This window comes from Oncorhynchus mykiss, chromosome 2 (assembly GCF_057628025.1).
Source record: "Oncorhynchus mykiss isolate SJ-2025 chromosome 2, ASM5762802v1, whole genome shotgun sequence".
NCBI lineage: Eukaryota > Metazoa > Chordata > Actinopteri > Salmoniformes > Salmonidae > Oncorhynchus > Oncorhynchus mykiss.
Genome location: NC_143023.1, coordinates 46,136,108 through 46,160,289, shown reverse-complemented (window position 1 = coordinate 46,160,289; position 24,182 = coordinate 46,136,108). Strand labels below are relative to the sequence as shown.

General features: G+C 42.0%; 1 protein-coding gene across 4 annotated transcripts in view; it reads right to left on the bottom strand.

Moving 5' to 3' along the window:
* Positions 1–24,182, bottom strand: part of brsk2a (BR serine/threonine kinase 2a) — a 527,560-nt gene that overhangs the window by 33,878 nt on the left and 469,500 nt on the right. For all 4 annotated transcript variants that reach the window (XM_090200985.1, XM_090200982.1, XM_090200992.1 and 1 more), the window contains exon 13: positions 12,626–12,686. In XM_090200985.1, the coding sequence (XP_090057111.1) occupies positions 12,626–12,686 (61 nt within the window). The remainder of the gene's footprint in view (positions 1–12,625; positions 12,687–24,182) is intronic.

The window sequence follows — 24,182 nt, the reverse complement described above, 5'->3', positions numbered from 1 at the left end:
TCCAGCTCCCACACTACGGGTGCCACCAGGCAAGAGGCCAGAAGTATGGGAGTGGGATCCATGGGCCGCTCCTGTGTGTCATACATCCGGGACAGAGCTTCTGCCTTTACGTTCTGGGAACCTGGTCTGTAGGATAGGGTGAAAACAAATCGGGTAAAAAACATGGCCCACCTTGCCTGGCGAGGATTCAGTCTCCTTGCGGCATGGGTGTACTCCAGATTGCGGTGGTCAGTCCCCTCAAGCCAATGTCTCCACGTCTTCAAAGCCTTGATGACAGCCAACATCTTCCGGACCTCCACTCCTCTTTGGTGGCGTGCCCGAGCGCTGAGAGAGCACTGCTCCTATCCCAGCCTCCGACGCGTCCACATCCACTATGAACGCCAAAGAGTGATCCGGATGGGCCAGCATGGGAGCCGAGGTAAATAGAGCCCTCAGCTGACCAAAAGCCCTGTCCGCCTCAGCTGACCAATGCAAATGCACCGGTCCTCCCTTCAGCAGTGAGGAAATGGGAGCCGTAACGTGCCCAAAACCCAGGATAAACCCACGGTAGTAGTTGGCAAACCCTAACTTCTGCACTTCCTTTACCGTGGTGGGAGTCGGCCAATTACGCACAGCTGTAATGCGGTCACTCTCCATTCCACCCCTGAAGTGGAAATGCGGTACCCTAGGAAGGAGACGGATGGTTGGAAAAACAGGCATTTCTCAGCCTTCACGTACAAGTCATGCTCCAACAGTCGACCAAACACCCTGCGCACCAGGGACACATGCTCGGCGCATGTAGCAGAGTATATCAGAATGTCATCAATATACACCACTACACCCTGCCCGTGCAGGTCCCTGAAAATCTTGTCTACAAAGGCCTGGAAGACTGATGAAGCATCCATCAACCCGTACGGCATGACGAGGTACTCATAGTGCCCAGAGGTGGTACTAAATACCGTCTTCCACTCATCCCCCTCCCGGATACAAACCAGGTTTTGTGAAGAAGCACGCCCGGTGGTGACTGTACCTCACCATGATCTGAATGATGCCTCGATAGTCAATACATGGGCGCAGACCTCCATCCTTCTTCTTCACAAAAAATAAACTTGGAGGCAGGTGAAGTGGAGGGCCGAATGTACCCCTGCTCCAGGGATTTGGAGACATATGTTTCCATAGCCGCCGTCTCCTCTTGTGACAAGGGACACACGTGACTCCTGGGAAGTGCTGCGTCTACCAGGAGATTTATCCCACAATCACCCCGCCGATGGGGTGGTAATTGCCTTATACTTACAGGAGGCGAGAACCAAATCGCCATATTCAGAGGGGATGCGCACGGCGGAGACCTGGTATGGACTTTCCACTGTAGTCGCACCGACGGAAACCCCTAAACACCTCCCCGAGCAATCTCGTGACCACCCCGTGAGGGCCCTCTGTTGCCACGAAATAGTTGGGTCATGACAGGCCAACCAGGGTATACCCAGCACCATGGGAACCGCAGGAGAATCAATAAGGAAATAAATGATTTTCTCCTTGTGCGTCACCATACCCAGTGGAGAGGGTGGCCTCCCTAATTAGCCCCGAGCCCAATGGTCGACTATTTAGGGCGTGAACTGGGAAGGGCATATCCACTGGAACAATAGGGATCCCTAAACTATGGGCAAATGATCTGTCAATAAAGTTCCCAGCTGCCCCTGAATCTACGAGCACCTTATGCTGGGAATGTGCAACAGAGGGCTCTTGGTGAGCCTGGCGCCGACTCACCTGGGGTGACACAAGAGTGCCCTGCCTGCTGCCTCGACTCCCAGAGGAACCTCTTCAGCACCGACCGGCAGTGTGCCCTCTGCGGCCACAGATGGTGCATGGACCGGCCCCTCCTCTGATCGCCCTACTTGCAGCTCCTTACAGGAGCTGTGGTACTGGGGGATGGAATCGACAGACCACGATCTGGACGTCCGCAGGTAGCCAGCAGGTTATCCAACAGGATGGGCAGGTCCACCAGCTGGTCAAAGGTGAGAGTGGTGTCTCTGCAGGCCAACTCCCAATGGACGTCCTCGCTCAAACTACAATGGTATTGATCGATCAGGGCCCTGTCGGTTCATCCCGCGCTGGCTGCCAGGGTGCGAAAGTTCAGAGAGAACTCCTGTGCATTCCTCGTCCCCTGCCTAAGTTGGACGAGCCGTTTACCCGCCGCTCTACCCTCAGACGGGTAGTCAAAAACTGGGTGAAATCTTTGAATTGGTCCAACACCGCTTCTCCTTCCTCCCATATGGCGTTGGCCCACTCCAGGGCTTTCCCTGAGATGAGGGCGGACATGCTCTCTCGGCCCGATGGAGCCGGGTGGACAGTTGCTAGGCATAGCTCCAGCTGGAGTAGGAACCCCTGACAACCCGCAGACATCCCATCATACTCCTTCGGAAGATCGAGCTGAATCCCACTGTGACCGGGTGAAGGAGTTAGTTGGGTCCTTGGTGGTGATGGTGGAGGCACTGGAGGATCTCCTCTTCTCTCCCAGCGGTCCAGATTCTGCAATCCATGGCGATGCCGAGATGTTGCTGAGATGTTGTAAAATGGCAGCATGCTGCTGGATGCGCTCCTCAACCCCTAATCCAGGGTTGTCTGCTCCTGCTGACTCAATATGGTTGGGTGCGTGATTCTGTCAGAAGGTGAGTGTAGCTGGAGCATGCAGTCAGGCACAGGAGAGCAAAATGAGTGAGTAACGTACTTTACTCAAACAATAAAGGCACGAGGTAAACAAATACACTTGACCAAAAACCAACGGTAAATATTACGTACGGGTGAACACAGCACCCGTCGAAAAACCAGCCATAATGAACCGAACTGAACATAGAAATAATCACCCACAACAAACATGGGGGAAACAGAGGGTTAAATACATGTAATTGGATAATGAAAACCAGGTGTGCAGAAAATAAAGACAAAACCAATGGAAAATGAAAGATGGATCAGCGATGGCTAGAAAACCAGTGACGTCCACCGCCGAACGCCGCCCGTACAAGGAGAGGGACCGACCTCGGCGGAAGTCGTGGCAAGGTGTATCACCGGTTAAAGCTTAATTTAATCTAGGCCTGAGCTTGTTTAACTCCAATGTTTGTAAACAAAGTAAATGTAAACAAATACCATAAAGCTTTAAAATATGGTTCAAATTATTATTTTTAAATGATGGATGGTCAGTCCTTGCATTCATAGCTCTGACTATGAATTTAAGAGTGGTTACATTTCTCCAGCCCAGTCCCTTAGCTTTTTACTGAAACAGGCGGGGAAAATGTTTTGCTATTGTTTCAACTGCTGGTTTTCCGCTTTTAAATTTTTAAAAACTTTTTAAAACACTTCATAGTTATTATGAGTGCAACGCTTCTTCTGATTATGTGGTAACAAACACTCTCAAGTGAGACACAAACCACGTTTCCATCCACAGTTTTAATGTGAATAAAGTCATACTGTATAAAATCAAATCAAGACAGCTATGATGGAAACAGGAAGTTTTGGTAAAATGTTATAATTGCAGACAAATCATTTGTTTGTTTGACGTGGTGGGATCTCTTTTTGTGTCTGTAAAATGCATTATGCGAGAAATGGCAATGGAAACGACTTTATGGGCAAATATTGATATAATAACCTTCATGTAAAAGTAAACTTGGAGTCACACAATGATATGGTTTGTGGTCCTCCCTTCACGACCCCTTGACTTTTCCACATTTTGGTACATTACAGTCTTAATTGTAAAATTGCTTAAATAATTTTTTTCCTTCATCAATCTACACACAATACCCCCTAACGACAAAGCAAAAACATGTTTTTAGAAATTGTTGCTAATTTATGAAAAAGAAAACTGAAATATAACATTTACATAAGTATTTACACCCTTTACTCAGTACTTTGTTGAAGCACCTTTGGCAGCGAATACCGCATCAAGCACATTTGCTATTAAACACAGTTTTTGTGACAAAACTATCAGTAGAGTTGAAAGTGCGATGGAAACACATTGAACTTTTGATTTTTATTCGGTACCTAAAAACTTTGTGTGCACCACATCGTCAGGCACTGATTTTAATCTGCAACAAAATAGATAGTATGACTAAAAGCACCCTAAGTAAAAGCTAAAAAGGTGTCTTTAAGTAATTACATTTATTTTGTGACAATGTGTATTTAATTCATATTCTGTTCGTATACAGCATTTTCTATGAATTACTTCACACATTGTACCTGTGGGCTGCCACTCAGAAGAAGAAGAAGATTTCTTTCCAAATGGTAACACTTTACTTGACCATGTCAACATGTGTCATAACAGCTGACATAACTTGTCATAATATGGTCATAATACTATCATGACACAAATATTTAGATATGTTGGGACATATATTGCATTATTTTATGGCTGGTTATGACACCTACATAAAAGTGTCAAATGTCACAAAACCTACCATGGTAGTTATTTTATGGTTGTTATGACACCTACATAAGAGTGTCAAAACCCACAAATCCTTCCACACATGGCAAAACATTCCATTACACCATAGCCTACTTGTCAACAGTACGTTTATGACATATAACACTTTCTGAAATTGACCATGTTAAATTATCATTGTAATTACGCACACATTGATGTGAGACATGCACCTCCCCAATGCTGTCATAAATTGCACTTTCTTAGTCCAATTAAAATGGCACAGGATGGTCATAATGCGTCTTGACAGTGTCATAAAGTGCAGTTTCTTAGTCCAAGTGACACAAGATGGTCATAATGCTTCATGACAGTGTCATAAAGTGTATTTTCTGCAAGTTATTTAAATTATGATTTTTTTTAAATCATGACAAAAAAAAATCCAACAACAACAAAGGACTTTTAAGAAAGAAACAAAAATAAACCTTCATTTAAAAAAAATAATTTGAATGAATGTAGGTGTCATAATCAGCCATATAATTATGCAATATATGTCACAACAGGTGACAGGTCAGCTGTTATGAAATATTAGGACATGGTTATGATCATGTCATATTGTGTTATGATGCTGGTGTCATGTAAATTGTTACCAACATTTGTTTTACAAAAAGGTACATAACTACAAAGTATTTGATCATTAGGAACATATTATAAAGTTCCAGTAGTAATAAATTCAATAAACAGTCTTTATAAAAAAAAAATAAGTGGGCCTCCCCCAGCCTCCAATCCTATCCCATTCCCCCAACCCCACCCAGCCAACACGTCTTGACAAACCGGTGCACCTGGCACTACTACCATACCCCGTTGAAAGGCACTCAAATATTTTGCCTTGACCATTCACTTTCTGAAGGGCACACGTACACAATCCGTGTCTCAATTGTTGAAAGGCTTAAAATTCCTTATTTAACCTGTCTCCTCCCCTTCATCTACACTGATTGATCTATAGCTTTCCCCTAGATTCACCTAGTCAGTCCATGTCATGGAAAGAGCAGGTGTCCTTAATGTTTTATATACTCTATATATAACATTTTTGTTGTTGTTTTGGCTGTGTACTCCAGCACTGTGGATTTGAAATGATACAATGATTGTGAAGTTACAGTGCATACTGTCAGCTTTAATTTAAGGGTATTTTCATAGATATTAGGTGAACAGTTTAGAAATCACAACACTTTTTGTACACATTTTAGGGGACCAAAAGTATTCAGACAAATGCACTTATATGTGTATTAAGGTAGTCAAAAGTTTAGTATTTGGCACAATATTACTAGCACGCAATGATTATGTCATGCTTGCGAATTTACAAACTTGTTGAATGCATTTGCTGTTTGTTTTAGGTGTCTTTCAGATTACGTTGTGCCAAATAGAAATTAATGGTAAATAATATATTGTGTCATTTTAGAGTTACTTTTATTGTAAATAAGAACATAATATGTCGGTTTTATCTAAGGAAGGAAATATATCTACTAATATATCTAAATCTATATATCTAAAACTGCAGTTCCTCACAATATAATGACAGCTCTTATTAATAAATATTATTATAAAACATAGACCAGTTCTATTAGATATTAAAATAAATTGTGGTAACACTTGACACCCAGTGTTATAACAATGTTCCTGCATTCATCCCAGACATCAGCAACAGATCATTAGGGTAGGTGCATGTCTGACATCAATGTGTGTACACTTACAATTATAATTTAATACATTTAAAATGGATATAACATAAACATACTGTTGACACGTAGGCAATGGTGCAATGGATGTTTTGCCGAGTGTGGTAGGTTTTGTGGGTTTATGTAGGTGTCATAACTAGCCATAAAATAACACAATATGTCACAACAGATCTAAATACATATGCCATGACAGTGTTATGGCCATATTATAACAAGTTATGTCAGCTGTTATGACATATTAAGGCATGGTTATGACTATGTCATAAAGTGTTATGACGCTGGGTGTCAAGTAAAGTGTTACCAAAATCGAGCAGTGATAGAAACACCAGGTAAGTGGAGATGGGAGTCTTGAGAGGCAGAAGGGTTGATTTGGTTACATAAATTGTATATCTTGAGATGAAGCTCTCTGCAGTGGAGCTTTGCAACTCTTTCTTGGTTATCTTTGGTTGCTTCTCTGATTAATGCCCTCCTTGCCTGGTCCGTGAGTCTTGGCAAGTTTGTTGTCGTGCCATATTCTTAAAACATTTTAATAATGGATTTAATGGTGCTCCGTGGGAAGTTCAAAGTTTAGGATATTTTTTTTATAACCCAACCCTGATCTGTACTTCTCCACAACTATGTCCCTGACCTGTTTGGATTGCTCCTTGCTCTTCATGGTGCCTCTTGCTTGGTGGTGTTGCAGACTCTGGGGCCTTTCAGAACAGGTATATGAGATCATGTGACAGATCATGTCACACTTAAACAAAGTCCACCTGTGTGCAATCTAACTAATTATGTGACTTCTGAAGGTAATTTGTTGCACCAGATCTTATTTAGGGGCTTCATAGCAAAGGGGTGAATACATATGCATGCACAACTTTTCCGCTTTTTATTTTGTATACATTTTTGAAACAAGTTATTTTTTAAAATTTCACTTCACCAATTTGGACTATTTTGTTAATGTCATGACATGAAATCCAAATAAAAATCCATTTAAATTACAGGTTGTAATGCAACAAAATAGGAAAAACGCCAAGGGGGATGAATACTTTTGCAAGGCACTGTAGGTGAGAGGGAACTAGTACAGGAAGTGAGTGGCGTAGGGTTGCAATGGCAGCTGGAAACTTTACCAGTAAACTACCAGGTATTTGGTAACTTTTAAAAATCTTTTTATCAGATGACATCACGTGGATTTTTTGGGGACTTCAGATTATCACAGGTGTCTTCAATTATCTCTGAACCTCTGTGTGGCTTTCTCACATATAACAACACATAAATAATATTTAAATAATATATAAATAATACATATTTATTATTATATATTCATGGTATAGTTATTTTATAATTATGATATATTTATTATGTATTATATATAAATACTATATTAAATAATAAAATAAAATGATGAAGTTGTAAAACATTATCCTAAATAAAATGAATACATTTAATGAATACCATTGGTGTTTAATGAGGAGTTCAGCATTAAAACCTGTAGGTATGTTAGGGCTAGGGGGCAGCATTTTCACTTTGGATGAATTGCGTGCCCATAGTGAACTGCATCCTAGTCTGTCCTAGATGCTAATATATGCATATTACTATTACTATTGGATAGAAAACACTCTGAAATTTCTAAAACTGTTTGAATTATGTCTGTGAGTATAACAGAACAGTAAGTGGGGAAAAAACACTAACTGTGAGTATAACAGTAAGTGGAAATTTTGGAGCTGGTTGAATTTCAGGTCATCGCCTATTCACATCCAAACAAGATATGGATATGTTCGCACTTCCTATGCCTTCCACTAGATGTCAACAGTCAGTAGAACATGGAATGAAGCCTCTAGTGTGATGTATGACCGGATGGGAGGGGAATGAGTCACTGGTCTGTCAGAATGACAGTTCTTGGTTGCGCACATTTCTGTTGATATCGCCTGCGTTCCATGACTCTGCAGACAAAACGAATGCTCCAGTTGGAACGTTATTGGATATATATGAAAATAACATCCTAAAGATTGATTCTCTACTTAGTTTGACCAGTTTATGCGACCTGGAATATAACTTTTTGAAGCTTTTGGACATGTGAACTAACCGTGCTAGCAAAAGCAGCTAATTGGACACTAGTAATGGACATTATGGAACAAAACAACGGTTTATTGTGGAACTAGGACTCCTTGCACTGCATTCTGATGAAAGATCATCAAAGGGAATATTTATGATGTAATTTCGTATTTCTGTTGACTCCAGCATGGCGGAGAAATATTGTTACGCCTTAGCGCCGTTTTAGATTATTACATGATATGCTTTTTTCGTAACGTTTTTAAAAACTCTGACACAGCGGTTGCATTAAGAACCAGTGTATCTTTAATTATATGTAAAACATGTATCTTTCGTCAATGTTTATGATGAGTATTTCTGTTATCTGGCGTAGCTCTCTGTAATTACTCCGGGTATTTTGGAGGCATTTCTGAACATGGCATTAATGTAAACCGAGATTTGTGGATATAAATATGCATATTATCGAACAAAACATAAATGTATTGTGTAGCATGATGTCATATGAGTGTCATCGGATGAAGATTATCAAAGGTTAGTGATTCATTTAATCTCTATTTCTGCTTTTGTGACTATCTTTGCCTGGGAAAAATGGCTGTGGATTTGGTGGTGATCTAACATAAATATATGTTGTGTTTTTGATGTAAAACATTTAAAAAATCGGACACGATGGGTATATTTACAAGATGTTTATCTTTCATTTGCTGTATTGGACGTTTCAATGTGTGAAAGTTAAATATTTCCCCAAAATATTTTTGAATATCCCGCGCTGCCTTTTCAGCGGAATGTTGGGGGGGGGGGGGTGGCTCTAGCGGAACCCCTAGCCATATTAAATATCCCCAATAAAGATAATGTACACACTTTTTTTCATTTAATGATGTCAATTATGTCTTTATTGTAAATGTTTTGCTGCCAAATTGGTGTGTCACGTTCTGACCATCGTTCGTGTGTGTTTTCCTTGTTTTAGTGTTGGTCAGGACGTGAGCTGGGTGTGCATTCTATGTTGGATGTCTTGTTTTTCTATTTCTATGTCTGGCCTGATATGGTTCTCAATCAGAGGCAGGTGTTAGTCATTGTCTCTGATTGGGAACCATATTTAGGTAGCCTGGGTTTCACTGTGTGTTTGTGGGTGATTGTCCTTAGTGTCTTGATGTCCTTGTTCTGTATGTATGTGCACCAGTATTAGGCTGTTTTCGTTACGTTTATTGTTTTGTAGTTTTTGTATTGATTCGTGTTTACGTTGTGTTATTAAACATGGATCGCAATCTACACGCTGCATTTTGGTCCGACTCTCCTTCACACCTAGAAAACCGTGACAGAATCAACCACCACAACAGGACCAAGCGGCATGTCAACAGGCAACAGCAGCGAAAGGAGGAAAGGACATGGGAGGACGTTATGGACAGCAAGAGTATGGACTATACTACTTGGGAGGAGATAGACAGGTGGGCGGTCGACCCAGGGAGAGTGCCGGAGCCCGCCTGGGATTCGATGGAGCAGTGCGCGGAAGGTTATCGGAGAATGGAGTTGGCAAAGCAAGCACGGCGGCGCGGACGGAAGCCCGAGAGTCAGCCCCAAAAATGTATTGGGGGGGCTAACAGGGAGTATGGCTACGCCAGGTAGGAGACCTGGGCAAACTCCCTGTGCTTACCGGGGGGCTGGAGAGACCGGGCAGGCACCGTGTTATGCTGTGGTGCGCACGGTGTCTCCAGTGCGGGTGCATAGCCCGGTGCGGTACATTCCAGCTCCGCGTATCGGCCGGGCTAGAGTGAGCATCGAGCCAAGTGCCATGAAGCCGGCTCTACGCATCTGGTCTCCAGTGCGTCTCCTTGGGCCGGCTTACATGGCACCAGCCTTGCGCTCGGTGTCTCCGGTTCGCCTGCATAGCCCAGTGCGGGCTATTCCACCTCGCCGCACTGGCAGGGCGACCGTGAGCATTCAACCAGGTAAGGTTGGGCAGGCTCGGTGCTCAAGAGCTCCAGTGCGCCTGCAAGGTCCGATCTACCCAGTACCACCTCCACACCCCAGCCCTCCGGTAGCAGCTCCCCGCACCAGGCTTCCTGTGCGTGTCCTCGGCCCAGTACCACCAGTGCCAGCACCACGCATCAGGCCTACAGTGCGCCTCGCCTGTCCAGCGCTGCCAGAGCCTTCCTCCTCTTCAGCGCTGCCGGAGTCTCCCGCCTGTTTAGCGCTGCCAAAGCCTTCCGCCTCTACAGCGCTGCCGGAGTCTCCCGCCTGTTCAGAACTGCCAGTCTGCATAGAGCTGCCAGTCTGCATAGAGCTGCCAGTCTGAATAGAGCTGCCAGTCTGCATAGAGCTGCCAGTCTGCAAGGAGCTGCCAGTCTGCAAGGAGCTGCCAGTCTGCAAGGAGCTGCCAGTCTGCAAGGAGCCGCCAGAGCTACCAGTCTGCAGGATGCCGCCAAAGCTGCCAGTCTGCAAGGAGCCGCCAGAGGTGCCAGTCTGCAAGGAGCCGCCAGAGATGGCAGTCTGCAAGGAGCCGCCAGAGGTGCCAGTCTGCAAGGAGCCGCCAGAGCTGCCAGTCTGCATGGAGCCGCCAGGGCTGCCAGTCAGCATGGAGCAGCCAGAGCCGCCAGTCAGCATGGAGCAGCCAGGGCCGCCAGTCAGCATGGAGCAGCCAGAGCCGCCAGTCAGCATGGAGCAGCCAGAGCAGCCAGTCAGCATGGAGCAGCCAGAGCTGCCAGTCAGCATGGAGCAGCCAGTCAGCATGGAGCAGCCAGTCAGCATGGAGCAGCCAGAACTGCCAGTCAGCCAGACTCTTCCAGATCTGCCAGTCAGCCAGACTCTTCCAGATCTGCCAGTCAGCCAGACTCTTCCAGATCTGCCAGTCAGCCAGACTCTTCCAGATCTGCCAGTCAGCCAGACTCTTCCAGATCTGCCAGTCAGCCAGACTCTTCCAGATCTGCCAGTCAACCAGACTCTTCCAGATCTGCCAGTCAACCAGACTCTTCCAGATCTGCCAGTCAACCAGACTCTTCCAGATCTGCCAGTCAAGCAGACTCTTCCAGATCTGCCAGTCAACCAGACTCTTCCAGATCCGCCAGTCAGCCGGGATCTGCCAGAACTGTCAGCCAGCCGGGATCTGCCAGAGCCAACTATCTGCCTGGGCTTCCTCTCAGTGCTGAGCTACCCCTCAGTCCCGAGCTACCCCTCAGTCCCGAGCTACCCCTCAGTCCCGAGCTACCCCTCAGTCCCGAGCTACCCCTGTCCCGAGCTGTCCCTCTGTCCCGAGCTGCCCCTCTGTCCCGAGCTGCCATTAAGGAGGGTTGCCTATCTAGGGACGCTAAGGAGGTGGACTAAGACTATTATGGAGTGGGGTCCACGTCCAGCGCCAGAGCCGCCACCGCGGATAGATGCCCACCCACACCCTCCCCTATAGGTTTAGGTTGTGCGTCCGGAGTCCGCACCTTGGAGGGGGGGTACTGTCACGTTCTGACCATCGTTCGTGTGTGTTTTCCTTGTTTTAGTGTTGGTCAGAACGTGAGCTGGGTGGGCATTCTATGTTGGATGTCTTGTTGGATGTCTTGTTTGTCTGGCCTTGTTTGTCTGGCCTGATATGGTTCTCAATCAGAGGCAGGTCAGAGGCAGGTCAGAGGCAGGTGTTAGTCATTGTCTCTGATTGGGAACCATATTTAGGTAGCCTGGGTTTCACTGTGTGTTTGTGGGTGATTGTCCTTAGTGTCTTGATGTCCTTGTTCTGTATGTATGTGCACCAGTATTAGGCTGTTTCGGTTTTCGTTACGTTTATTGTTTTGTAGTTTTTGTATTGATTCGTGTTTACGTTGTGTTATTAAACATGGATTGCAATCTACACGCTGCATTTTGGTCCGACTCTCCTTCACACCTAGAAAACCGTGACATGGTGGCAGTTGTGAAAAAAGTCAACAGTTGGAAGAGTTGCAGAGTTAATTGAAAAATAATGCAATTTTTTATTTTTTATTTTATTAATTATGCCGTTTTTTTTAGAACCGTATGGGGTATCCACTAGACATTCATGGATAATTTATACACAGATATATATATATTTATACTATATAGGAATACATTCTTTAAAGTTATTTGTGTAAATTACCAAAGTTACCGTAAATTGCCATAAGATCTCGAGAACGTTGGTAAATCGAACCCCTGCCACCTGAGACATAATGTGGTCCAGGGGCTGCAGCACTACCACCAGACCAGCCTCTGGCACATGCATGTATGACTAATGCCTAAGTTATTCCAGTGTAGATCCTATATTTGTTTCAGGCCAAGCTCCTATCCTCAGTATCCTGGTCAGGAGCATCTAGCTACGCTGACTGTGTTTGTCTCATGTGATGACATAAAAACAAATACCAATCAAGGCATAGACAGGCAGCAGGTTTAAGGGTGGCCTGTGTGATGCCTGAGGGAAAACACAGGGGTCCTGATAAAGAGGGTGAGACGGGCGGTGGGTTGGGGGGGATTGGAGAGAGGTACTTACCCGTGGGCTGCTGAGAGGGCTAGTGGAGAGACCGGAAGATGCTCCACTTATGGACCTTGACCTGTGGAAGACACACACATGCACGAACATGCACACACACACACACATCAAATTCTCAGTGTTAAGAGAGGAAGAAACATTGAAAACGACAGCGTTTGAGGTGAGAGGGTAAGGAGTTGGCAAAAGCATTACATGAGACTAACCATTACAGCTAGGATGCTACAAAGCTTTCTAGAAGCATTGAGCTATTCAAACAGGTTCACACCAGGACATTCATAGAATGTTACATTGAATGTGAACTTCACTCAAATCTAACATTCAACTTTTGACGTCAATTAGACATTTGCTGAAAAACATTCCCCACATATCTTGAGTTTTATTATTAGTGTGCTTTCCAAAAACAAAAACACTCTGGAAATCTGACATTTATCTCAAATGTATCCCCTATGTATTTGCTGTTTGACCAATCAAACAAATCAAAGCTGTTTTTAATATGTTTTCTCTCTGTGGCAGTGAAAAGGTTCCTGGGGCACATATGAAGTAAAGCTCATCTATTCATTTGGTTTCTATTTGTCTTGTTTTTGTTATTTCAAAAATTCCAGCAGATGACATCAGTAACCTGTGCTCCAAAATGAACAATTACAGGACAATCTGTCTCCATCACACACAACTATATCAACTCCGAGACAGCACAGCTGTTCATGTTCTGCCAGAAGAATGTCTGTCTCCTTTATTTGGCTCTCCCTCTTTTTCGCTCTTTTGATTTGATATCTCAGGAGACTGCTGGGTCCTCAGATCCTCAAAAGGTGCTACAGCTGCACAATCGAGAGCATTCTGGTTGCATCACTGCCTGGTATGGCAACTGCTAAGCCTCTGACCGCAAGGCACTACAAAGAGTAGTGCGTACGGCCCAGTACATCACAGGGGCCAAACTTCTTGCCATCCAGGACCTCTATACCAGGCGGTGTCAGAGTAAGGCTATAAAAATTGTCAGACTCCAGCCACCCTAGTCATAGACTGTTCTCTCTGCTACAGCACAACAAGCGGTACCAGAGCACCAAATTAAGATCCAAGAGGCTTCTTAACAGCTTCTACCCCCCAAGTCATAAGAGTCCTGAACATCTAACCAAATGGCTACCCAGACTATTTGCATTGCCCCGCCCCCCTTCTTTTTACACTGATGCTACTCTCTGTTATTATCTATGCATTAGTCATTTTAATAACTCTACCCACATGTATATATTACCTAAATTACCTCGACTAACCACGCACATTGACTCTGTACCGGTACCCCCTGTACACATAGCCTCGCTATTGTTAAAACAAACATTTGTGTGTGTCTGAGTGTATTTCTGTGTATGGGTGGGTGGGGATGACACCTTGTCAGTTAAGATGCCCTTTTCTGCTTTATTCAAACAGCTGACCCTGACAGTTCCAATCATCTACATATTAATACAAAACAGTTTACTGAAATATTAGCTTTTGTCCAATAAAATCCAATAAAGACAGGACATTGTAAATCTAATTTGACCTATGCACCAACAAGGCTTTTCAGCGTCAGCAGCTTGACTACTGCTAGAGACCTGTAGCTTTATTGATCTACTGTACCTCAACAACAGATGTACTCACATTAGATGGGTTGATTAGGATTCATACCTCTCAAACAGCCTAATGCATACTCTTAGAGTACGTTTACCCAATTAATGTACTTTAATGTAAATGTGCTTTTTCATGTAAGAAATCATCCCATTCCACAAATGTATTTAAAACGTTATTGAGAGGTTATCCCGGACACAGATTAAGCCCAAAATTACTTCTGGTCGTAGACTATGTGTAATGTTTATCGGGGGAAACCGCTCCTTACCGCTACATTTGACCTTGCCTTACACATAAGCTTTTTAAGATTGGAAATGGACAAAAGTTTACGGCCACTTAGAAATGTCCATGTTTTTTGTTTTTGTCCATTAAAATAACATCAAATTGATCAGAAATACAGTGTAGACATTGTTAATGTTGTAAATGACTATCGTAGCTGGAAATGGCTGCTTTTTTATGGAATATCTACATAGGCTTACAGAAGCCCATTATCAGCAACCATCCCTCTTGTGTTCCAATGGCACGTTGTGTTTGCTAATCCAAGTTTACCATTTTAAAAGGCTAATTCATTAGAAAACCCTTTTGCAATTATGTTAGCACAGCTGAAACTGTTGTCCCGATTAAAAAAGCAAATAAACTGGCCTCCTTTAGACTAGTTGAGTATGTGAAGCATCAGCATTTGTGGGTTTGATTACAGGCTCAAAATGGCCAGAAACAAAGGAACTTTCTTCTGAAACTCGTTAGTCTATTCTTGTTCTGAGAAATTAAGGCTATTCCATGCGAGAAATTGCCAAGAAACTGAAGATCTCGTACAACACTGTGTACTACTCCCTTCACAGAACAGCTCAAACTGTCTCTAACCAGAATAGAAAGAGGAGTGGGAGGCCCCGGTGCACAACTGAGCAAGAGGACAAGTACATTAGAGTGTCACAAGTCCGCAAATGACCCCTTCATTAAATAGTACCCGCAAAACATGAGTCTCAAAGTCAACAGTGAAGAGACGACTCCGGGATGCTGGCCTTCTAGGCAGAGTTCCTCTGTCCAGTGTCTGTGTTCTTTTGCACATCTTAATATTTTCCTTGTATTGGCCAGTTTGAAATATGCCATTTTTTTCCAACTCCCGGAGTCGCCTCTTCACTCTAGTCTAAAGAAGGCCATTTGTATTGCTTCTTTAATCAGCTCAACAGTTTTCAACTGTGCTAACATAATTGCAAAAGAGTTTTCTAATGATCAATTAGTCTTTTAAAATGATAAACTTCGATTAGCTAACACAACGTGCCATTGGAACACAGGAGTGATGGTTGCTGATAATGGGCCTCTGTATGCCTATGTAGATATTCCATAACAATCTGCCGTTTACAGCTACAATAGTCATTTACAACATTAACAATGTCTACACTGTATTTCTGATCAATTTGATGTTATTTTAATGGACAACATTTTTTTGCAGATCTTTCAAAAACAAGGAGAGTTCTAAGTGACCCCAAACTTTTGAACAGTAGTGTAGTTGACAGCTTTTCAACATATTTCGAAGCTATACATGGTTTATGTTCCTGTTATAAACAATGGAGTAATGCAACCTTATATTGTGTGTTATGAAAGGGTAAGACACTATGCCCAAAACATTTATAAAGTATAGTATTTGCTTCATACATCATAATTGCTTCATAAATTTTTCAATTATTTACACACACCCATTGATTCTTGAAGTTATAACTTCTATGATAAATGCCTCATGAGCTTAGTCCAATTGTCATACCCAATCAGAACCCAAAATATTTACTTGATAAACTCAATTGTTTGTAAACAATGTAATTTTTAAGAAAAAAAAAGTTAGCCTCTGAACATGGTCCAAATTTTTATTTTGTTTCCAGAGTGCTTATGAATTTGAGAGTGGTAATATTTCTCCACCCCCAATTCTTCAGATTTTTACCAAAACAGTGGTGGGTTTGGCTTTGTTGTTTGAACTGCAGATTGCCCCTTTAAGAACCAATTTGCATATATTAAGATTAGAATCATTGCACAGATTCCCTAATGGCAGATATGCATCTTACATGAAAAAAAATAAGTTTACATTAACAAGTACATTAATTGGGTAAACGTACTCTAAGAGTATGCATTAGGCTGTTTGAGAGGTTTGAATCCTAATCAACACATCCAATGTGAGTACATCTGTTGTTGAGGTACAGGAGATCAATAAAGCTACAGTACTCTAGTAGCAGTCAAGCTGCTGATGCTAAAATGCCTTGTTAGTGCTAAACTCAAATTAGCTTAGAATTTCCTGTCTTTTTTGGCTTCAGACAAACACTCATTTTTCACTTAAAACATAGTTTTCTGTTAATTTCCATGTTTTTTTCCCTGGAAGGTCTGATAATAGCACATAACCTGCCATCACAAGTATTACTGTGCACTAGAACAATTTGAAATGGAATGATACAACAAGGTTGTCAATGGCAGCCTAAAGTGGTTGGTTTTCAAAATGGTACAGCTCAAAGTCGTTAATAGGGCTCTTTTTAATTTTCTTAGTAGTACATAATTAGGTTTAGTTTTTGTTAATGTTTTTTATTTGTATTAATTTAGTCTGTAAGCTGTGATAGACTACACACTCCAGTACAGTAGGTGTTGGCATGCACCTCTAACGTTTCTTTACGGACCACCATGATATCTTAGAAGAAGAAGACCAGGAGCAGTTTTTCATAATATGCAAGTGATAACATTGTAGTATGGATGACGCCTGACCTGGAATGGGAAGCTAACTAAAGTTGGCTAGCTTTTATAAAAGACTGACTAGATCTAGCTTGCTTCATAGTATACCACTCTGGTGACACACATTGAGTCACACACTGTGACACACACACCAACCCCCATTCCCTTGTAATCTCTCTCCATTAGTCTAATGTCTGAGATGCCAGTGAGATGTTCAACTACGAGACGTAAGGAGTCAACTCCACCTATGGTTGCCTCTACATGTACACGTGAGTATCCTCCACTCGGCTCTTCAATGTCTCCTCAATGTCTTAGGCAGTATGTTACTCGACAAGTACACCATTACCAACCAGAATACCTGTATTTATACTGGTTACTTACTGATAATACCATGTCAATTTTCTCTCTTTCCCATCTACAGCGCATGCGGAAAGTATTCTGACCCCTTCACTTTTCCCTCATCAATCTGCACACAATAGCCCATAATGACAAAGCAATAACAGTTTTTTTTTAAATGTTTGCTAATTTATTTTAAGAAAACTGAAATATCACATTTATTTCAGACCCTTTGCTCAGTACTTTGTTGAAGCTCCTTCGGCAGCGATTACAGCCTTGAGTCTACTTGGGTATGATGATATTAGCTTGGCACACCTGTATTTGGGGAGTTTCTCCCATTCTTCTCTGCACATCCTCTCAAGCTCTGTCAGGTTGACTGGGGAGTGTCGCTGCAAAGCTATTTTCATGTCTCTCCAGAGATGTTCGATTGCATCCAATTCCGGGCTCTGGCTGGGCCACTTAAGGACATTCAGAGACTTGTCCCGAAGCCTCTCCTGTGTTATTTTTGGCTGTGTTCTTCGGGTCGTTCTTCTGTTGGATGGTGAGCCTTCACCCCATTCTGAGGTCCTGAGCTCTCTGAACCAGGTTGTCATCAAGGATCTCTCTGTACTTTGCTCTGTTCTTCTTTCACTCGATCCTGACTAGTCTCCTAGTCCCTGATGCTGCCATCACCATGATTCACCGTAGGGATGGTTCCAGGTTTCTTCCAGACGTGACTCTTGGCTTTCAGGCCAAAGAGTTCAATCTTGGTTTCATCAGACCAGAGAATCTTATTTCTTGTGGTCTGCGTCCTTTGGACGCCTTTTGGTAAAATCCAAGCGGGATGTCATGTGCCTTTTATTGAGGAGTGGCTTCTGTCTGGCCACTCTACCATAAGGCCTGAATGAGAACCATCTCCACAGAGGAACTTTGGAGCTCTGTCAGAGTGACCATTGGGTTCTTGGTCACCTTCCTGACCAAGGTCCTTCTCCTCGATTGCTCAGTTTGGCCGGCAGCCAGCTATAGGAAGTCTTGGGGATTCCAAACTTCTTCTATTTAAGAATGTCAGATGCCACTGTGTTCTTGGGGACCTTCAATAGAGCAGAAATGTTTTGGTACCCTTCCTCAGATCTGTGCCTTGACACAATCCTGTTTCAGAGCTCTACGGACAATTCCTTCGACCTCATGGCTTGGTTTTTCCTCTGACATGCAATGTCAACTGTGGGACCTTATATAGACAGGTGTGAGCCTTTCCAAATCATGTCAAATAAATTTAATTTACCACAGGTGGACTCCAATCAAGTTGTAAAAACATCTCAAGGATTATCATTGGAAACAGGATGCACCTGTCTGTGCTCAAATATCATACTCATAGTAAAGTGTCTGAATAGGTATGTAAATAAGTTATGTTCTTTATTTGTTATACATTTTCAAACATAAAAAAAAACAGTTTTCACTTTGTCATTATGGGGTAATGTGTGTAGATTGATGAGGAAAATGTTTTATTTAATACATTTTAGAATAAGGCTGTAACGTAACAAAATGTAGAAAAAGTCAAGGGGCCTGAGTACTTTCCGAGTGTACTGTATAAAAATGATCATAAAATAACCAACCAACATTAACTCTTGAACCATTCAAGCTAGACAGACCAAACCAACGTTTTCATGTTCAGGCTATTCTAACTTCAAATTCATAAACTTTTTCTTTTGTTCCTCAAAACCAAAAATGTCGCTCAAACAGAAGCGGAAACTAAAAAAGAGACCCTGATCAACAACAAAAACTAAACAGGTGAGGTTTTAGGAGGGGTTCTGAAAGACACTTTGGGGATTTCCAAAGAAAGTTCACTATGAACAAAACCCACACCAAACTTAAAGACAGAAAGCAAACTACGAATGTGTAGCAAAACAAAATCGGATAAAGGATTGTTTGTCTAGAAAGAAAAATATGGAGAGATAAAAAAAAGCTGCTAACCCTACCTATCTATCTAGACAACTGGAGCACTGGTATAGTGGGGAGATGTGTTGGGTCATTGTCCTTCTACAATCGAGAGCATCCTGTCGGGCTGTATCACCGCCTGGTACGGCAACTGCTCCGCCCACAACCGTAAGGCTCTCCAGAGGGTAGTGAGGTCTGCACAACGCATCACCGGGGGCAAACTACCTGCCCTCCAGGACACCTACACCACCCGATGTCACAGGAAGGCCATAAAGATCATCAAGGACAACAACCACCCGAGCCACTGCCTGTTCACCCCGCTATCATCCAGAAGGCGAGGTCAGTACAGGTGCATCAAAGCAGGGACCGAGAGACTGAAAAACAGCTTCTATCTCAAGGCCATCACTGTTAAACAGCCTCCACTAACATTGAGTGGCTGCTGCCAACACACTGACTCAACTCCAGCCACTTTAAATTGATGTAAAATATATCACTAGCCACTTTAAACAATGCTATAATGTTTACATACCCTACATTACTCATCTCATATGTATATGTATATACTGTACTCTATATCATCTACTGCATCTTTATGTAATACATGTATCTAGCCACTTTAAACTATGCCACTTTGTTTACATACCCTACATTACACATCTCATATGTATATACTGTACTCGATACCATCTACTGCATCTTGCCTATGCCGTTCTGTACCATCACTCATTCATATATCTTTAGGTACATATTCTTTATCCCTTTACACTTGTGTGTATAAGGTAGTAGTTTTGGAATTGTTACTTTAGATTACCTGTTGGTTATTACTGCATTGTCGGAACTAGAAGCACAAGCATTTCGCTACACTCGCATTAACATCTGCTAACCATGTGTATGTGACAAATACATTTTATTTGATTTGAAACTAGTATAAATTAGCATAAAATGACTCACAACCAGTAACTCTTGAACTATTCAAGCTAGAGACACCAAACCAACTACCACATGTTCAGGTTATCTTAACTTCCAATTCTTTAATCAACTTTAACCATATACAGTGGCTTGCGAAAGCATTCACCCCCTTGGCATGTTTCTTATTTTGTTGCCTTACAACCTGGAATTAAAATAGATTTTTTGGGGGGTTTGTATCATTTGATTTACACAACATGCCTACCACTTTGAAGATGCAAAATATTTTTTATTGTGAAATAAAACAGGAAATAATGTATATATGTATATATATATATATATATATATATGCATATTCTTGGTACCATTTGAAAGAAAACACTCTGAAGTTTGTGTAAATGTGAATTGAATGTAGGAGAATATTACACAATAGATCTGGTTTAGATAAAACAATGAAAAAAAACATACGTATTTTTGTATCATCTTTAAAATGAACAAGATAAAACAAACATTCAGATAGGATGATGTGGACAATTTCAGTGAAAAATATAAGAGGGCACCAGTACTTGTGCAAAGTTTCAGAATGATAACTTCCAAAATGAGTGTGCTACATGACATTTATCATGAAGTCACCCAGGTGTCCCACACAAGTAGCCCAAATGTACCCAAGTGGCCAAATTGGTGAAGGTATACATTTTGAAACAAATAAATATATACAAAATACCAAAATGGTATTCTAACACAAAAATTGAGAAAAATAAATGAAAAAAAAACAAATGGGAAAAAAAATAATTATTGATAAAATAATAAAATATATGAAAAAATATATATATACACATTTACAAAATAACATGGGTAACTATTTACACACTTTCAATATTTGGAAGACCCTCAGTCATCTATCAAATCAAATCTATTGATATAGCCCCAGCCTAAAACCACAAACAGCAAGCAATGCAGGTGTAGAAGCATGGTGGCTAGGAGAAACTCCATAGAAAGGCAAAAACCTAGGAAGAAACCTAGAGAGGAACCAGGCTATGAGGGGTGGCCAGTCCTCTTCTGGCTGTGCCGGGTGGAGATCACAGTGGTTGTAGAGGGTGCAACAGAACAGCACCTCAAGAGTAAAAATGAACAGTTTAGGGTTCCAAAGCTGCAGACAGAACAGTTGAAACTGGAACAACGGCAAGGCCAGGGTGAACTGGGGACAGCAAGGAGTCATCATGCCAGGTAGTCCTGACACATGGTCCTAGGGCTCAGGTCCTCCGAGAGAGAGAAAGTGAGAATTAGAGAGAGCATACTTAAAATCACACAGGACACCGGATAAGACTCCCATTCGGAGTCAGTGTCACTGTGAAAGAAAATGTTCAGTTAGAATAGTTTCACATATGAGCCCTGTATCAACAGGTATAACAAACAGATATATATATAGAGAGTACAGGGAACATAAGGTTGAATACATTATTATGACCTGCTAGATCTACTGTCTCTTTTATATTATGACATTTCAGCTACATCTACTGTCTCTATTATATTATGACAGACCAGCTAGATCTACTGTCTTTATTATATTACAACAGACCAGCTGTATCTACTGTCTCCATTTCACTTTGGCCATTGTTGTGTGGGCCTGCCCTCCCCTCAACAGCCTCAAATAGGCTATTTCATGTGGGTTGGGGTGGGGCGGCAGACACACGCATCTCACATCTCGTGACATTACATGTTTATATATTGCTTCTAAAATAAAAAATAAATCACAAATTATATTTTATATTATGAATTTCAAACAAGGGCATTAGCAAGATAAGAACTTACCAGTCCAAAACTATGTCCTCTCCCATTCAAAAAACATTCCTCCACAATCGCTAAATGAATCGTCCTACAACAATCTCTGTCTCACCTTCCCAATCAATTTATTCTAAAATTGTGTGTACATCTGTACATCTAGACTTAGATTTAGCTTTCCCTGACTTAGTCGCCATAATGATTGATATATAAACAGCTGAATCTGCGCGTTTACCAAACAATGCACTGCGTAATATGTGTTTCTCCTTCCAGTATGAAACTTCAATAGCGCTGGAGCGTACATGGGTTGGTCTTGCAACACATAAACATGACCTATTGCCGTTTAGCTCAGCTAATTGGCTGTCTATCCAGCTAGATTTCAAGACGATCAATGGTCATTGGGTTAAAAGACAGTCAATCAACGAAACAGCGGGCAAATCATTGGTGCACAATGATGTCATGACTTGTTGTCTTCAAATTGGTTTCTTTCAGTCAATACTTCCCGCAAAATGGCCCATCAGGTTTGATTGTGTTACAAACAAACCTCCCCTCAACAAACCTGTTGATTGCAGTGAAACCAAACATGACTAGAAAAGTCACATTCTGTGTGAGTTATTTACCTGGAATGTGTTGTTGAAAATGGAGTGAGACGGAATTCACTACACAAGCGGTCACAAAATGTTTCGTGTTAGGCTATAAAAACGGATTTTATCAAACAAAAGATAATTCATTGTGTAACAATGAGCATTGGAAATGCAAACAGACAAAGATCGTCAAAGGTAAACTATTTATTTTAATGCAGTTTGTGAATATGTTACGCCATTGCTGGTTAAAATTTTTGTTTTTTATGGGTCTCTATGCTCAGATAATCGCATCGTATTCTTTCGCAGTAAATCCTTTTTTAAATCTGACAATGCAGTTGGATTAGCAAGATTCTAGGCTTTCGATACGTGTGAGACACTTTGTTTTTCATGAATGTTTAATATGACTATTTATGTAGCGATCACCATATGTTGTGGAATTTCAGCCCGCTAGCGGGTTCCGTGAGAGGAGAGGGTAACTAATTATGTGACTTCTGAAGGTAATTGGTTTCGGCAGAATTTATTTAGGGGCTTCATAGCAAAGGGGGTGAATACATACACACAATACACAATACACAATACAATACACACCACTTTTCTGTTGTTTATGCTTTCAAATTTTTTGAAACAAGTTTTTTTTTTTCACCTCACCAATTTGTACTATTTTGTGTATGTCCATTACATGAAATCCAAATACAAATCCATTGAAATCACAGGTTGTAATCCAACAAAATAGGAAAAATGCCAAGGGGGATTAATACTTTTGCAAGGCATTGTAAAATTGCACACATTTGCATAAAATAACTAACCAACAGTAACTCTTGAACCGTTCAAGCAAACCAACTTTCTCATGTTCAGGCCATCCTAACATAGCCTAAAAGCAGTCCCCTCTGGTCTAAACAAGGGTAGCATCTGTGTCTGTTAGACCAGACATTAAATAAAGATAACATTACAGATGGTTTGTTTGTCACGTGCGCCGAATACAACAGTGAAATGCTTACATACAGGCTTTAACCAACAGTGTAAAAAAGGTATTAGGGGAGCAATAGGTAAGTAAAGAAATAAAAACAACAGTAAAAAGACATTGAAAAATAACAGTTGCGAGGCTATATACAGTAGCGAGGCTATAACAGTAGCGAGACTACATACAGGCACCGGTTAATCAGGATGATTGAGGTAGTATGTACATGTAGATATGGTTAAAGAGTCTATGCATATATGATAAACAGAGAGTAGCAGCAGCGTAAAAGAGGGGTTGACAGGTGGTGGGACACATTGCAGAATGCCCGGTTAGCCAATGTGCGTGGGCACTGATTGGTCGGGCCAATTGAGGTAGTATGTACATGAATGTATAGATAAAGTGACTATGCATATATGATAAACAGAGAGTAGCAGCAGCATAAAAGAGGGGTTGGGGGGGCACACAATGCAAATAGTCCGGGTAGCCATTTGATTAACTGTTCAGGAGTCTTATGGCTTGGGGGTAAAAACGTACCATGCAGTAGTAGAGAGAACAGTCTATGACTGGGGTGGCTGGGGTCTTTGACCATTTTTAGGGCCTTCCTCTGACACCGCCTGGTGTAGAGGTCCTGGATGGCAGGCAGCTTAGCCCCAGTGATGTATTGGGCCGTACACACTACCCTCTGTAGTGCCTTGCGGTCGGAGGCCTAGCAATTACCATACCAGGCAGTGATGCAACCAGTCAGGATTCTCTCAATGTTGCAGCTGTAGAACCT